We start from the raw sequence: 17,703 nt of genomic DNA, 5'->3' as shown, positions 1-17,703 counted from the left end.
TGAAGGTCAAGGGAAACAGTGCCACCATGAAAGGAAGCCTGATCAAGCCTTACCAAGCAGTTTTAAACAACTGCAAAGTCTTGAAAAGTTCAGATCTAAAAGCCAACAAGAAACGGATTTTGACTTGGAAAGATATAAAGGAAAGCATAGAAGCATTCTTCAAATAGGGAAAAAGAGAATGATAAAAATGTTTTTGCTCCTTTAGTTGGAAGGGAAGAGGCAACTGATGATAACAGCTAGGAAGAAGGAGATGGCGTGGAGGTTGGTTTGCATTACAAGCACACTTATTTCTTAGGCTGTATTTATTTAGGTGACTGATGGAGACCATAGGTAAGGAAGAAGCCCCCACCAAGTTGCCCCACTGACAGGGGTTTTTAAGTTTTAGTATCAACTCATGAATCACCTAGAGAAATTTCCTCACTGGAGGATGGATGAATCTCTAACAGCACGTTTTCTTCCAGAAAGTGACTCTTAGTGGCTAGGTTTGAATTTGAGGTGTTTAAAGTTAGTGCCTAACTCAGGCAAAAATGAGGATTTGACACCCCTACCCATTGTCTACACCCCTTTCTCAGGCTCTTAATTCATGCTAGGATGAGATTTACTGATGAGATTTACAGATGAGACTTGAAATGTTGGGACTCCCTTCCAGGACAGCAAGCAGGCTACATCCCTGCCACTTTTAACTGGCTGCTAGTGGCTATTTGTTTGGAGCATTGGGTGAAGCTTTGCAAGGCTCCGTTCTAGTTACACAGGAAAGAGTACAGTTATGTCTGCTAGGGTCTGGATCTAGGGCTGTCGTGAGTTGAATGGTGGCCCTCCAAAATGGTATGTCTTCCAAAACCTGGGAATGTAATCTTTTTTGGAAAAAGGATTATTGCAGGAGTAATAAGTTAAAGCTTTTGAGATGGGATCACCCTAAATTAGGATGGACTCTAAAGCCAATGACAAGTGTCCTTATAAGAGAAGACAGACCAGAAGGCCTTTTGAAGGAGGGGCAGAGATTGGAATTATGCCGCCACAATGCAAGAAATGCCCGTAGCCAACAGAAACGAGGAGGGACGAGGAAACAGTGTTCCATAGAGTCTTTGGAGGCTGTGTGGCTCTGTCACTACCTTGATTTCAGACCTCTGGGTTCCAAAATGTGAGACAATAAATTTCTGTTGTGTTTAAGCTGCCTAATTTGCAGTAATTTGCTGTGGCAGCCCTAGGAAGCCAGTACAAGAACTAAGAGTCCGGTGGTGAGATATTTGCTGACTTGGTGCATGATTTAGCTTAAAGACTTAAAATGTTACTTAAAGACTCAAACCTTTACCTGAAGTCATAAAACCGGAAGGATGGAATTTCAGGCACTTATTAGGTGCAAGGAGGACTGTTCAGGACAGGAACAAATATCAGGAAGTATCTCTGCTTCTTAGAATACAGGATTTGCTTATGGCAGAATTAGAGAAGCGTGATGTCTTAACCAGTGTGTGTGTGTGACTCTGGCTAAATAAAAACTTTTTGACATAATGAGTTACCGAAAAAATTTTGTCAGATATCTTTCCCTGAAAAGAAAAGGGAAGAGAACCATCATTTATCAAATACCTAATATACCTTTGTATATATTATATTATTTATTCTCTACTGCTGGGTAAAACTGGTATTCCAATTGTTGTGATTAAGTAATTTAAGCAAGCTTTCAAGGGTTTATAAGTAGGAGGGCAGATCTGACCTCAATTTTAGTCTCAACTACACCACTTAATTTCTTTCCACAGTGCCATGCTCCCTCCTAAAAGAGGGTTTTATTTATTGTTTATATTATTTAAAACCCACTTTATTATTAACATACAAACTGCACAAATTTAAAATATACAAATCGGTAAGGTTTGACATATGTATACATCTGTGAAGCCATCACTGCCATCAAGGTCACATCATCCCTTGTGCCCCTTTTTAAGCCCCCCCACCCCTCCCTGCCCTGTGCCCCCCAGGCAACCATTGAACTGCTTTCTGCCACTATAGAGATTCTAGAATTTTATGTAAATGGAATGATATAGTAGGTACCCTTTTCTGTCTGACTTTTAAGCAGCATGATTATTTTGAGATTCAACCATGTTGTATGAATCAATAGCTCATTTCTTTTCATTGCTGTATAGTATTCCTATGTATAAATGTGACACAATATGTTTATCCATTCACTTGTCAATGGATACCAAGGTTGTTTTTAGTTTTTTGGCTATTACAAATTAACCTGCTCTAAACATTCATGTATAAGTCTTTGCATAGACATAGGCTTTCTTCTTCTTCTTCTTCTTCTTTTTTTGAGACAGACTATTACTCTGTTGCCCAGGCTGAAGTGCAGTGGTGTGATCTCGGTTCACTGCAACCTCCACGTCTCTGGTTCAAGCGATTATTTTGCCTCAGCCTATGTGGCTGGGCTTACAGGTGCCCACCACCACACCCAGCTAATTTTTGTAATTTTGATTGAGATAGGGTTTTGCTATGTTGGACCGGCTGGTCTCCAACTCCTGACCTCAGGCGATGCACCTGCCTCAGCCTCCCAAAGTTTTGGGATTACAGACAGGAGCCACCGTGCCCGGGGGTCATAGGCTTTCATTTCTCTTGAGTAAATACCTAGGAGTAGAATGACTAGATCATGTAGATATAGGTGTGTTTGTTTAACTTTATAAGAAACTGAAAAACTGTAAAATGGTTGGACTATTTTACATTCCCTCCAGCAGTATAAGATTGTCCCAAGTACTCCACATTTTCCACTAACATTTGGTATGGTCAGTCCTTTTAATTTCAGATATTCTAATAGGTATGTAATGGAACTCTCTGTGATTTTAATTTGTGTTTCCCTAATGATTAAGGATTTTGAGCACCTTTTCATGTGCTTATTTGCCATCCACATATCTTTTTTGGTGAATATGTATTCAAATCATTTGTCTGCTTTTTAACTAAGTTGTTTCCTTATTAGTAGGTTGTGGGAGTTTTAAAAAAATATATTCCAGATACAAGGTCCTTATTAGATACGTAATTTGCAGGTATTTTCTCCAAGTCTGTGGGTTGTCTTTTCATTTTTTAAAAGTGCTGCAGTCTCATTCATCCGAACTGGTTTAGGCGTGGCTCTGTGTAATAAAGTGGGATTGTTTAGATGATACCGCCAAAGCCTGTGCAATTGTAATCATTTAGACTTCTTATTTTATGATGACATTGTGGGAAGAGACAGCCAATGAAGTGTCACCACATGTTTGCCTTCCTTGAAAATTTCTGGAAAGGGCTACACGATTTGGGATAAGTTTCTAGAAATCAATTGCTGAGTAGTATACACAAACCGAGAAGGGCATCAAAACCAATAGGATTCAGCAGCAGTCACTGCAAATCCAGAGAACATTTGCTCTGGATATGGGGCCCTGCTTTAAGGAAGTTCAGCCCATTCCACAGGAAAGTGGGTCTTTCAGGCTAAGCTGGTTTTTGCCTAGGAAGGGAGAATGGCTGCTGGAAGGGCTGAAGATTGAATGCCTCTGCTTCAATGCTTTTGTCTTGTGGTAGGCTAAGGTGGTGTAAAATTGTGAAACCAGCAGTTAGTCTTCCCTGCCTCCTATTTCTCTTTTCAGTGACTCCTCTCATCCCTGCCCCTTTGTGTCATATTTATTATTCGCCTTCCTCAATCAATAATCTGAGCTCAATCATACCAAAATGATAGGCAGTTAATAAAATACATATTCCCTAAGGCAATGCTGTGGTTTGTCCTTACCAAAATGCATATTGAGGCTTGGTCTCCAGTGCGGTGGTACTGGAAGGCAGTGCCTTTAAGAGGTGATTAGGTTGTTAAGAGAGATGAATGCTTTTCTCAAGGGAGTGAGTTCTGGCTCTTGGGGGACTGTATTAATTACCATGAGAGGGGGTTGTTATAAAGTGAGGCTGCCTCTTGCATTTGGTCTCTTTTGCACATGCATGCTCTCCTCTCTCACATGCACTCATGCCATGTGATGCCATCTGCCATGTTATGAGCTAGCATGAGGCCCTTGCCAGATGTGGCCACTTAATCTTGGACTTTCCAGCCTCCAGAAATATGAGCCAGATAAACCTCTATTCTTTGTACATTACCAGTCTCAGGTATTCTGTTATAGCAACAGAAAAGAGACCAAGAAAGGAAGCTTTAAAAATAAATATATAAGCCGGGTGCAGTGGCTCAAGCCTGTAATTCCAGCACTTTCGGAGGCCGAGGCGGGTGGATCACGAGGTCAAGAGATTGAGACCATCCTGGTCAACATGGTGAAACCCCGTCTCTAATAAAAATACAAAACATTAGCTGGGCATGGTGGTGCATGCCTGTAATCCCAGCTACTCAGGAGGTTGAGGCAGGAGAATTGCCTGAGCCCAGGAGGCGGAGGTTGCGGTGAGCCAAGATCGCGCCATTGCACTCCAGCTTGGGTAACAAGAGTGAAACTCTGTCTAAAAAAAAAAAAAAATTAATTAAAAATAAATAAATAAATATATATGCCAGACTTTATTTATCTAGCCTACTGCTAATTGGACAGTTCACCATGTTGTTTATACATTCTATATTCTTAATGATTGTTAGTTGCTAAACATTATAATATTGATCTTCTGGTATACATATGTACTCGTTTTTGTTAAGTATTTATGAAGAGTGAGCCTGCTGGGTCAGAGAACAACCATATGTTTAGCTTTAGTAGATACGGCAAAATGGTTCCAAATGGTTGTACTAATTTACACTCGCACCAGCAATGAATGGGAGTTTTGACTGCTTCACATCTACATTAATATTTGCTATCTTTGCTCTTTAGTTTTAGATATTGTGGTGAGTATGTAGTAGTATTGAATTATGGTTTTAATTTAAATTTCTATTTTTTAATTTTTAAATTGATTTCTACCTTTGTTCTTCTATGTTCAGATAACATGTTCTATATTATTTCAATCACTAAAAATTTGTTGATATATGTATGGCCCAGTATATGATCTATTTTGGTATATGCTCCATGTGTACATGATAAGAATGTGTATCCTGTAGTTGTTGGGTACATGTTCTATAAATGCTAATTAAGTTAATTTGTTTTGTCCAAATATTCTTGATATTTTTTTGATATTCTTATAAAAAATCATTCTTTGATTTTTTTTTATTCTATCAGTTGTTGAGATAGTTTTTTTTTTAATATATATATATATATATACACAATTGCAGGAGATTGTGGCTTTTAATTTTTCATTCAGTTCTGTCAATTTTTTGCCTTATATATTTTGAGGCTGTGTTATTAGACATAGAAATTGAAAATTATTATATCTTTCTGGTGAACTGAAACTTTGATCATTATGAAATGTCTCTTTTTGTCTCTTTGTATCTAGTAATGATTACTTTAAAATCTGCTTCACTGACTTGCTTTGGCTTACTTTACAATATCACCTTGATACTTCTCTGATGGAGTGATGAAGTCTATGTTGCCTCCTCTTGAAACTTCGTGGACATTTGTGACAGCAGAGTACAGCAGAAGCAGTGCTATGTAACTTCTGAGGCTAGCTCTTGAAAATTAATACACATCTATGTTATTCTCTTGGATGCAACTCTTGGAGTTTAGCTACCATGCTTACAGAAAGCCCAAAGTAGCCCACATGGAGGGACCATCTAGGTATTCTGGCCAAAAGCCCAGGTAAATTTCAACATAAACTGCCAAACGTGAAGATGCCTTTATGAGTCACCCTCAGCCTTAAGTCATCCCCAGTCTTCAAATTTTTTCTAGCTGAGGCCTTGGACATCCTAGAGCAAAGACAAGCTAACCCCACTGTGCCTCATCCAGGCTCCTGATTATGAACATAATAAAATGGTATTTTATGCCACCAAAATGTGAAGTTATGAGCAGTAGTAACTGGAACAGTGTAGTATAAGTTTTTTATTCTTGGTTAACTTTGTGTATCCATATCCTTATTTTATTTCATTTTTTGAGACAGGGCGCCACTTTGTCACCCAGGCTGGAGTGCAGTGGCATGATCCTAGCTCATTGCAGACTTGAATTCCTGGGCTCAAGCAATCCTCTTGCCTCAGCTTCCTGAGTAGCTGAGACAACAGGCATGTGCAACCATGCCTGGCTAATTTAAAAAAAAAAATGTTTGTAGTGACAGGGCCTCAGTATTTTGCCTGGTCTGGTCTCAAACTCCTGGCTTCAAGCAGTCCTCCTACCTCAGCCTCCCGAAGTGCTGGAATTACACGCATGAGCTACCCATGACAAACCTATATCCTTATTTTTAATGTGTGTCTCTTGTAAATGGTGTGTAGCCTTTTTTTTTTTTTTTTTTTTTTTTTTTTGAGATGGAGTTTCGCTCTTGTTACCCAGGCTGGAGTGCAATGGCACCATCTCGGCTCACCGCAACCTCTGCCTCCTGGGTTCAGGCAATTCTCCTGCCTCAGCCTCCTGAGTAGCTGGGATTACAGGCACATGCCACCATGCCCAGCTAATTTTTTCTATTTTTAGTAGAGACAGGGTTTCACCATGTTGACCAGGATGGTCTCGATCTCTTGACCTCGTGATCCACCCGCCTCGGCCTCCCAAAGTGCTGGGATTACAGGCTTGAGCCACCGTGCCCGGCCGGTATGTAGCCTTTTTAATTGAGTCTGACAATCATTATCTTTTAATGGAATATTTAGTCTATTTACATTTAATGTAGTTATGTATATATTGAAGTTTAAATCTACCATACTACTATTTTCTTATTTATTATTCTTATTCTTCCTTTTTTTTAACCTATGATTTCTTGTGGAAAAAGTTGTTCTTTTTCTGTATTCTTTTTCTCTACTTTCTTTTGTGTTGAGTATATTTTATGATTTTATCCTCCCTTCATTAGCTTGTTAGCTATACATTCTATTGCAAAACTTCCTAATAATTGCACTACAAATTATAACATGCATCCTGGACCGCCAACCCAAATTTACAGTTTCAGATAACCTCTCAAGATAACTATCATTAAACTAAGAAAAGAAGGCAAATAAATGAATCAGGATTGATATAATTTATGATTATATCAATAAATCTGATTTATATATAAATCAGATATAATTTAAGATTATATCTAGGATATAACTTTGAGTCTGGTTAGTAACACATGGAGTTGTCTAATCTACATAGATCATAAACCTATTGAGTTTTTGAAAGGGTTGTATTTTCAAAGAAACCAGGAACTTTCAGAAGCTTTTGGGTGGCATAAGCCTTAATACAGCCCCTGAGCCACCAAATTTTCATAAGTAGGACAGTCTGCAAAAGCTATACAGCCTTCAAGGAAGACATGTCTTCAGCCTCACTCCAGATGTTGCCATGAAGGTAATGGACAAGCAAGACAGCTCAGAAGGCAGAGCTAGAGGTCAAAAAGAACAACAGACAGGGGTGTTCCTCTCAGAAAGACAAATCAAGGTCAAATCTAGGAGGTTTCGTCACATCCTGGATCAACATGCTCATTAATTATATGACTGCAGTATTTCCTCTTCTTCCTTTTATGAAATGGTAGCTGTGTTTTGCATTTATCTTGATCAGACCATAACGTGTTGCATTCAGGCCTGAGGAAGAGAATGCACACCCATTGGAGAACCTAGCCCGGAGCTATGGATGCAGCAGTTGGTAAGTGGGATTTTGGGTTTTCTCACTTGGGAGGCAGTAAACATGTTCTATGGGTTGGAAAAAAAGGTAACATGGATTGACTGAGAGGAGGAGCACATTGTGGCTGAGACTGCTGTTGTAAATACACTAATTTCCTCTTTTTTGGGGGCTCATGGACCTTATTTCCCATCCTTCCTTGCGAGAAAGCCTGACCTTGCTGAGTTCTAGGCAATGGAATATGAGTGAAAATGAAGTGGTCACTTTCATGTCTGGACCATAAAACTTCCTGGGAAATTCTCCATATGCTCGTCTCCATTTTATCTTGATACTGATGGCATAGTGACTTTAGAAGCCATGCTTTAAAGCGGTGAACCCACAAGATAGAAGGAATCTTAGTTCCTGAATCACTGCTCAGGTACCTGTTTTGGAACTTATCTGAGCAAAAAAGAAATGTCCTTTAGGTATAATAGCTAACATTACCCTTAGCAATACACAAAACTGTCACCTATCCCAACCACACACAAAGCGACCTCTACCTTATTCAGGGGTGTACAAGAGAGGAGGAACATATTTTAAATCTCTCAATCCTGAGAGTTTTCCTAAGTGGGACCATAATGTTGAATTTTCTTTCTTTTTTTCTTTTTTGTTTTAATTTGAGATGGAGTCTGGCTTTGTCACCAGGCTAGAGTGCAGTGGCTCCACCTGCAAGGTTGCTCCATTGTAACCTCCACCTCCCAGGTTCAAGCAATTCTCCTGCCTCAGCCTCCTGAGTAGCTGGGATTACAGGCACCTGCCACCACACCTAGCTAATTTTTGTATTTTTAGTAGAGATGGGGTTTCATCATGTTGGCCAGGCTGGTCTCGATCTTCTGAGCTCGTGATCCGCCCACCTCGGCCTCCCAACATAATGCTGCATTTTGAAGAAGTGTCTACACTCCATTTGGGTGAAGTGCCCTGGCCCATGAGTGCCAAGCACCTGCCGTTGTTCCCATCTTACTCCACTGGGGAAGCCTTTTGAACCTCAGAAAGCAGGAGCCAGCAAGACCCCAAGAGAATGGAAGAAAAGTGAAGTCAAGCAGAATTATAAATTCTTAGAAGGGAAGTTATTTTCAGATATTTTAGTTGGGCCTTCCAACTAAAGGCTCAAACATTTAAGTTATCCTTCACATCAATTTGGTGACAGAGATATGATTAGAAGTCAGGTCTCCTGCTATCATTTATGGCAGAAGACAATGGACAGGTATGCACAGTATTGTTTTAGCAAGCAGTTAAGCATGACATTTTTTCACCGTCTCATGATTTGTCTTAAAACATAACACATATATATTTTTTTAATTCTACATGAGAAAATAACTGACGATTTTAATGTAAAAGAATGTTTCCAATTACTTGTAGTAAAAAGAGGACTTTCAGGCCAGGCTCGGTGGCTCACGCCTGTAATCCCAGAACTTTGGGAGGCTAAGGCAGGTGGATCACAAGGTCAAGAGTTTGAGACCAGCCTGACCAACATGGTGAAACCCCGTCTCTACCAAAAATACAAAAATTAGCCAGTTGTGGTGGTATGTGCCTGTAATCCCAGCTACTTAGGAGGCTGAAGCAGGAGAATTGCTTTAACCTGGGAGGCAGAGGTTGCAGTGAGCCGAGACAGCGCCATTGCACTCCAGCCTAGGTGGCACACTGAGACTCCTTTCAAAAAAAACACAAAACAAAACCAAAAAAAGGGACTCTCCAGGAAGATGCATTATGCCCCTTGCCATCTTGTGACTTGCCCCAAGCATGCACATCTCCCAATGTAAACGACACAGCTTGATTATGGATATAAAATTATTTTAGTGCTAGGGAATGGTTGCATGGGCCTCTCCTCTCCTGATCCCTTCTCTTATAGTCTAAGGCCGGTCATCCCCATATCCAGCCCCTATCCTAGTGAATCAAGCAACTGCTAAGTTCCTACTCATCCCCTGAGACTTGGCTCCAGCATCATCTCCTCCAGCAAGCCACCTATGACCTTCCAAGTCCAGTTGTTCCCTTCCCTAGTGTCTAGTCCACCACATACTAGATCTTGGACATGTTAATACTTAGCACATACCTGCCACATTGCAATCAGTCTATTTGCATATTTACCACCTCCGGAAAGTAGGATACATATAAGTACTCAATAATATCTGTTGAATGAATGAACCGAGGTGATGGCTGTAGGCTCCCTGGAACCAACGGCCCATCCTGCTCCCAACCCCTCCCAGCCGTGGCTGTAAGAGTGGGAGATGAGTGGTCACTTACTGGCTAGGGGACGGGCTCCGGAGGTAGTGGGCCTGCACTGCCCTCACGTTGGCTTCATCCTCCTCATTTGGGACTACTTGCTCCTCCTCTGGGTCCTCACTCGTCGCCATGACAACTTGCCAACCTCTGAAAGTTTGGCAAGAAAAAGGCCGTTAGGGAATTAGGTTCCAGGGGTTTTATGGGGGGAGGAGGGGCATCAGTGATGTCACCTCAGTAGAGCTAGGAGTAGGAAGGTCCTAGTGGGCAAGGACCGGCAAGGAAAATCCAGTCATACCTGGCCCAGCCACTGTTACCGGAACACCAAGGAGTGCACCCTGCCATATTAAGAGCCCACTTTAAAGTGACAGTATTTAAGTGCCAGTGTGGCTCTTTCCACAGATGCCAGCAAGGGAACAGGCAGAGGAGCCAGCAGGTTACCTAAACTCAGCTCAAGAAGTTAAAGAACAATGGCTTTCCTGGACCAGCAAGATCTTTCAGTTGAAATGACAGGGTGTGCATACCCACCCCCCTCACCTATGCCCGTGTGCACCCCTTTGTCTCTGCTGGGGAAGGGCAGCTGGCCTTCAGTGGCTATAACCAAGGCCACAGGAGGCAGGGCCTTTGGCTCAGGCATCATCCTGGAGCCTGTTAAGGGACATGAAATCTCCCAGCAGCTGGTCCCAGACATCATGGCTGGGCCCTGACACTCAGGGCAAAGCTGCTGCCCCTTGGATTGTAAGTCCCGGGCACACCAGGACTGAGGGGAGAAGCACACTCACCTCTACCCTGCCTGGACGTTCCACACCAAGGGCTGAGAGACCCAGATGAAATGACCGAAGCTCCGGCCAGTGAGACAGGAACCAACCACCTCCTCTCTTCGGGGCTTCTTCTCCTTGGGGCAGGACAGCTGTTAACATGAAACCTTAGCCACCCTCTAAATTTAGCCTCTGGCCCCATAGGCTGGCAGATCTCTGGGAGAAAGGAATGCAGGCTCCAGACCCAGGCCCCAAAGCAGTCCTCACTTAACTCTTTCCCTCCTGGCTGATTCTCCAGACACTGACATTTAGCAGCAGAATTGGAAGACGTTCGTGCTTGGTAGATGGAGAATCTAAAGAACGGCTTTTCTCTGGCTCTTGCCTGGGGCTGCCTATTCAAAGTTCTCCCAGAAGAGAGTCTAAATCCAAGGATCTAGAAGAATAAATGAACTTACCCACAGCCCTACGTCAACTAGAGAGGCCTAAAACAAGTCCAGATATAAAGAATGGAAAGGGTCCTCAACAGACAGATATTGTGAGAGCACTGTGGTGCAATTAAACATTCTTTTTGTTTTTTTTTTTTAAGACAAGGAAGGTCTCACTCTGTCTCCCTGGTGAGGGTGTAGTGGTGCCATCAAAGCTCACTGCAGCCTCAACCTCTTAGGGTCAGGGGATCCTCCCACCTCAGACTCCCGAGTACCTGGGAGTACAGGCACATGCCACCACACCCAGATAATTTTTAAATTTTTTATAGAGATGGGGTCTCGTTATATTGCCCAAGCTGGTCTCAAACTTGGGCTAAAGCGACCCATCCACCTCAGCCTCTCAAAGTGCTGGGATGGAATGCAGTTGAGAGCCACTGTGCCCTGCCTACATTTCTTTTAATAGACATGTCTCTGGATGGTTGACTGGGCAGTTGTGCTTGCCCTCCACGTTCCCTCTCTCTACTCACACCCCAAGGTGATGATGGAATGGCAACCCTGGGTGACATAAGAATTCCGTAAGCCTCATAATTGTCAAAGAAGCTACCTTACCCCACTATACCCTCTGCCACCACTATGATCAAAGCAAAGCCAAATAGCCCACACCTCTCATCCCACACATACTATAGCCACCCTTTCATCCATTTATCCAGCTGTCTATTTACCCACTTACAAATATTCATCGATTACCTACTATCCACGGCACTGTACTTGACGAAAGCTCGTAAGACACACAGCTTGAAGTTGTCTTTCTTCCTAGCTATGTGGAACAATGCCTGGTAAATAGTATCATTAGAAATGGCTGAATGAATGAGCTCACTGTTTATTAGGAGAAATGAGACACAGACCAAAAATAACTCCAGCATAAGGCAGAATGTAGTTAGTGTCCTAAAAGAGAGCCAGGGTGGTGTGTGAGTTCAAAGGCGGGAGAGAGCTCTCCTGACTGAAGAAATCAGGAAAGACTTCAGAGAAGCAGTGGTGATGCATGGACTGGCTTCTAAAGGACAATAAGATTCTAAGAGCAGATGTAGTAGGGGAAGGGAATTACCGTGGGGATGGCATCGACAGTGTTTTGGGAGTAGGAAAGTATGAGTTCTGGGTGTGAAAAGATGTCTAACTTGGTCAGAGCATAAGTTACATATTCTGGAAGGCAGACTGTGTTTGAGAACAAATGCTAGAATATCTTAAAAGCCAATTTGTTAGGTTCTGCAGAATCAGTGATAGGACCCGAGCAGACAAGTAATATCGTCAGGACTGTGTGTTAGGAAGACTAATTTGGCAAAGATATTATAAAGTGCTGGGGCTGAACAATTATTATCTATAATAAGAGAATTTAACAAGGTGCCTGAGTGAAATGTAATAAACAGAAAACGACAAATTTTGTATGACAACCAAACCGAACAGCCAAAAGGACTGATAAAAAATAATCCATGTAGGATATTATGAATTCATAACACAAAAAAGTGCTGGGGGGAATATTTGCAATGCTTATCACATCCAAAATTCCTTTCCCTATTATACAAAGAGCTGCTAGAAGTCAACAAGCTAAAGACCGACAACTCAATAGAAATATGGCCAAATGGCCAGACATGGTGGCTTATGCCTGTAATCCCAGCACTTTGGGAGGCCGAGGCAGGATTGCTTGAGCCCAGGTATTCAAGACCAGCCCGGTCAACATAGTGAGACTCTATCTCTATTTTTAAAAATTTACTTTAAAAAAGAAATATGGGCAAATGAGCTATCTAGTCTCAGAAAAGAAAAAAACATATATATGACGCACAACTATATAAAAAGATTTCCAATTTCAAGAACAATTTTTAAAAGTAAATTATATATATATGGGATATCACGTTCACTTAGATTGGCCAGGAGCAAAAAATTCGATAACTGTGTTATGAACATTTGGTAACTGTGTTAGTGAGCGTGTGGGGAAATAGGCATCCTTATGTGCTGTTAACAGCAGTGTAGGTTGTAAAATTCTCATGGTACTTTAGCAATATCTATAAAAATTACAAATGTGCACAACCTTTCACTGAGTCATTTCACAAATTTTACTTTTAAGAACTCATCTTACATGTATAATCACAACATGTATGAAATATCATACACATAATAGATATTGGTTGCCATCTTTTCATAATTGTGAAAGATTAGGAAAAACAATCTTAAAAGTAGTTTGGTTAAATAAATCATGTCACTCATAGACTGTGAAATATCATCCTCAGTTTTAAACAGACGATGCTGGTAGTGCTATACATACTGATACAGAAAACTTTCTAAGGCCTTTCATTAAATGAAAAATGAAAAAATCATTGCAGAACAGTGCATATGGTACACTATCATTTGTGCATATTCTATCAGGTATCTAGAATACCTATGGAAGAAACCAGCAACAGTGGCTGCTCCTGGAGAATGATGGTCCCACAGAATTGACGATTCTTTCGGTAGGGTGGCCATCATCCCAATTTGCTTGGGACTGAGGGGATTCCTTTAGGTTTGAAAACCAGGACAGTCCTAGGAAAACTGAGATGAGTTAGTCACACGTCCCCAAGATGATCTTTCACTTACGAATTCGCTACTCTCCCAATCCGAATAGAAACTCTGAGGGCAGAGGCTTCCTGTTTTCTTCATGACTGCGTCTCTAGTACACTGTGGGGTGGGGGTTATAGAAGAGGAGAGAAGTAGAGAAACAGATCACATTGTGTCTTGAAGTGTTTCAGCAAATATGGGCAACACCTTTCTTTTGCTAGCTTGGAACCCTACCTCTGAGAGCATTTCTCTTTTTATTATGTATTTCCTGTCAGTTATAGGAGAGGCCCACACCTTTGTGAGCAGTCTAGGACTTTGTACACCTGCAAGGTACGGAGAAGGCAGGGGAGGTGGCTGGTTTAAGAGGAACTGGAGGGACATAAGGAAGACTCCTCTTGGGACCTTTGGAGTAAGTGACGCAGGAGCCCAGCCCCGCAGTGAGCTCATCTACCAATCCAGCTGAGGGACGGAGCCTGTGAGCCAGGCTGAGCAGAGGTGGGTGGGAAGAGGGAAAACTGCAGGGATCTCTGGTTGGGCCAGGCCAGAGGCTGCTGTAGCTTTAACCAGACAACTCAGACCTGTCTGGTGGCTGCCAGTGACAGGCTAGGTTTAGGGCAGAGAAGAAGCAAGACCATGGTGGGGAAGATGTGGCCTGTGCTGTGGGTGCTGTGTGCAGGTGAGTGCCTCCTTTTCTGTCCAGTGCCTGGGAGTGGGTGAGACATGAGGACCTAGGGCTGAAAGAGAGGCTCTCCCAGAGCCTTCCCAGGAAGGGCCACCAGCAACACAGCTGTGTTCCTGCTGGGCAGAATTACACATTCTCTTATTCAGGCAGCAGTTTCCAGGCCAGTGCCCAAAATCAGAATGGTTTTTATTTGCATGTTAGTAAATAACATTCTAGTCCACTGCTGAAATGAAGAATTATGAAGAATTCAAAGTACTCTCAAGACCGTATTTTCTTATCCCAAATTGGACTATAGGATTGGACACAGAATTTGACAATGGGGACAAAGTATTTGAAATCAGCATTGTCCTAGAAAATCCGGGGTGTGTGGATCTAGATATGTTCACTATCTAGTATATTAATGTTTGTGTTAAAAACAGAGAAAAAGACAATGGGAAGAGTGTTAAAGTCTGTATCACATATAGGGAAACTGAGGCAGAAGAGACAATGCAACTTATCCAGTATCATTCACAGGGCAAGAGAAGACTCAAATCCTAAAAACAAACAACAGCCTAGAAAGGTCTTTTCCAAAGGCTAATGCTCCTTGCCCCTTCTGGGCCCCTGGTCATTGAAAACTCTGGGACTCTGGCCATTTCCCTCTGGGAGGGAAACCTCCCAGAATAAAATCAGACATTCATGAGTATATGGTTGAATCCAAATCAAGTACTTAATTGCACAGTGTTGGTGTGGGGACCTGTGGAGTATCTAAGGGTTAGAATGGAAGTCTTGGCATTAAGGCACCAACTGTTTTGCTGAGTATCAGAAGGAAATAGAATGGAGAGAGGGAAGTTGAGAGATGCAGGGTCTGGGAAAGTTTAGGAATATCTTTGGTTTTGTGTATTTGGCCATCACCTGGCAATTCAAATGCTGTTGAGGGCTTCCCGGGTCCAGCAGGAATGGGGATGAGGTGAAGAGCTATACCAGAAAACTCAGGAGCGCCAAGCCTGGGGAAGTGGAACCCAGGAGACTGGTTTAGAGCTCACTTTTCAGCATACGCAGGAAAGCCCAGGGCCACATGGCCTGCAGCGCATAGAGGTTCTCCCAGGCCCCAGACTCACTCTTCTGTCAACACCTAGCCTTGGGGCTCTCTAGGGAAGGGGAGCCTGCTGCTGGGGAAGAGCTGGATCACATGGTTTGGAGGAAGATCTGGGTAGGGTCACTAGCTGAGGCTGGCTCACGCTCTGCCAGGGGTCCATCTGGCTGAAGGCAGAAGGCCCCTCGTCATCCACCAAGATGGACTGCTTGGCTCTTTCCATTATCCAAACAACTCTTTACTGAGCACATAGTTTGTGCAGGTGCCATAAAAGTGAGGATCTGGAGTGATTAGTCATAAGTGGGCCTACCTCAGCCATCAGATCCAGACGGGGAGGATGCTTCAGGGCCCGAAGGAGGGAGGCTGAAGGAAACACCCATCCTCCCCTGGCTGGGCCAGTGATTCTCCCATCGTCCCCTAGTAAGCCAGAGCCTACTCCATGCCTGCACCGCCCCAACCCCCAACACATACCCCACGCTTGTAATCTGACTGCAATAAATAAAAAGAAGACATTTTGGCTTAGAAAAAAGGATCTTAAAACAAAACACTCACCCAGCTTGGAAGGAAAAATGGCCTTAACTCTGAATTGCCTGGAGCAGGACATTTTGCCTCTTGCTGTGAGAAGGCAAGTGACCCCTGGGGACCTCACACAGCAGAACCAATTCTTGGGCATGTTTTCGGACACACTGATGAAGTGTCTTCCACCTCCGTCCCATCCCTCCCACCACAGCCTGCCCAGCCTAGAAGCATGTGGCCGCTACCTTTTCTTCCTCCATATCTTACATTAAGAGGAAGAAGGGGCCAGAGCAGTGGGGCAGGAGAAGCCAGGTTTGGTGGTCAGCTTGAGGCATATAGACAGAGTTTGCCAAATAGTGAAATAGCCACTGCCCTGCAGGTGAGCAAGGAGTACCCTCAAAGATCGAACAAAAGCAACCAGGCAGCCCTCCCCACCATGACTCATTAGAGGACACCACCTCCTCCTTTGCCCAGGTAAGGGAGACCCAGGTAGGAGCAGGGCCATTAGAAAGGCTTCCTGGAGGAGATGGAGATTGAATTGGGTTCCAGAGGACCTGCTGGGCTTTTCTCTTCTTTTTCTTCCCATCTGATCTTTCCCGGGAATAGATTCTGCTAAGATCTGGGCAGGGAAGCACTGCACTGATGAATGGGCCCCAGGACTCAAGTGGTGTTTGGGGAAGCAGAAGTATTACCTAAGGTGCTATGCAGGGAACACAAACGTAAGGCTGTGCACTAGGGAGTTTAAAAGCAATCAAAACCTACGAGGGGGCCGGGCGAGGTGACTCACGCCTCCCGGCGCTTTGGGAGGCTGAGGTGGGCGGATCACAAGGTCAAGAGATCAAGATGACCATCCTGGCCAAGATAGCGAAACCCCATGTCTACTAAAAATACAAAAATTAGCTGGGTGTGGTGGCACATGCCTATAATCCCAGCTACTTGGGAGGCTGGGGTGGGAGTATTGCTTGAACCTGGGAGGCAGAGGTTTCAGTGAGCTGAGATTGTGCCAATGCACTCCAGCCTGGGCGAAAGAGCCAGCCTCCAACTCAAGAAAAAAAAAAAAAAAAACTACTAAAAGTTGGTCTGCTTTTTATGATCATCATATGCTGACAGTTCTAAACAGAGTCAATGACAAAACACACCTCCATGCTTGGGAGATACGCCCACCCCTCCCTCCTTGCACTCCACTGCCATTCCAAGGGATCAAAGGGGGCTGACCCCTGTGCCTCTTAACTGACTATGGTGTGGGCCAATTACTTTACCTTGCTAAAGTCTTCTTGCACAGGCTTCTAGTCTGTGAAATGGAGAGAGGGTAAAATTCACACCGTGCCCCAAAAGAGCTATCACAGATACTAAATGAGTTTGCACATGTAAAAATCTTAGACCCGTACCTGACACATAATAAGCACTCAGTAAATGCCAGTTATGACTGCAGTTATTATTATTAGCATGGGGAAATGTAAGTTACAGAAAATTAATAGACATTTGGTGACCAATTATCTGACAGCCCTGAGCGGGCAGACAGGTGCCAAGAAGGAGTCAGAGGTCACTGCGGACGAATCCTAATTTATCACCAAAAAAGCCACCATGTGCTGCCCCCTCCACGAGGCTGTTAGAGAAAATGCTCCAATTTCAAGCTGCTTCCATTCCAGGAATTTTTTTCAGCCACCAGACTCTATGAAAGATCTGATGTGCTGCAATGTACCGCTGTATGAAAAGGGTGCCTAAAGAGGACAGCTCCAGGAGAAAAAGTCGCCGAGCAGCTCTGCTCAGAGCCAGTGAAACCTTTGAAGACCCAATCTCTCTCTCTCTCTCTCTCTCTCTC

General features: G+C 43.2%; 2 protein-coding genes across 3 annotated transcripts in view; one reads left to right on the top strand and one right to left on the bottom strand.

Annotated features, from left to right (window-relative positions):
* STYXL2 (serine/threonine/tyrosine interacting like 2) overlaps positions 1–11,845 on the bottom strand; it is a 41,218-nt gene extending 29,373 nt beyond the window's left edge. Inside the window, exons 1-3 of one of the 2 annotated variants that reach the window (XM_017534078.2) lie at positions 11,773–11,845; positions 10,625–10,737; positions 9,867–9,992 (exon numbers count right to left, since the gene is read on the bottom strand). In XM_017534078.2, the coding sequence (XP_017389567.1) occupies positions 9,867–9,976 (110 nt within the window). In that variant the 5' untranslated portion in view covers positions 9,977–9,992; positions 10,625–10,737; positions 11,773–11,845. The remainder of the gene's footprint in view (positions 1–9,866; positions 9,993–10,624; positions 10,738–11,772) is intronic. The other variant, XM_037740489.1, reaches the window with a different exon arrangement.
* A 1,773-nt stretch (positions 11,846–13,618) lies between these two features.
* The window catches only part of GPA33 (glycoprotein A33), a 38,272-nt gene continuing 34,187 nt past the window's right edge, over positions 13,619–17,703 (top strand). Inside the window, exon 1 of the mRNA XM_017534077.2 lies at positions 13,619–14,287. Within this exon, the coding sequence (XP_017389566.1) occupies positions 14,245–14,287 (43 nt within the window). The 5' untranslated portion in view covers positions 13,619–14,244. The remainder of the gene's footprint in view (positions 14,288–17,703) is intronic.

This window comes from Cebus imitator, unplaced genomic scaffold, assembly GCF_001604975.1.
Source record: "Cebus imitator isolate Cc_AM_T3 unplaced genomic scaffold, Cebus_imitator-1.0 Scaffold84, whole genome shotgun sequence".
Classification (NCBI taxonomy): Eukaryota; Metazoa; Chordata; class Mammalia; order Primates; family Cebidae; genus Cebus; species Cebus imitator.
The sequence above is the reverse complement of the archived record's forward strand: the minus strand, read 5'-3'. Positions and strand labels throughout refer to the sequence as shown.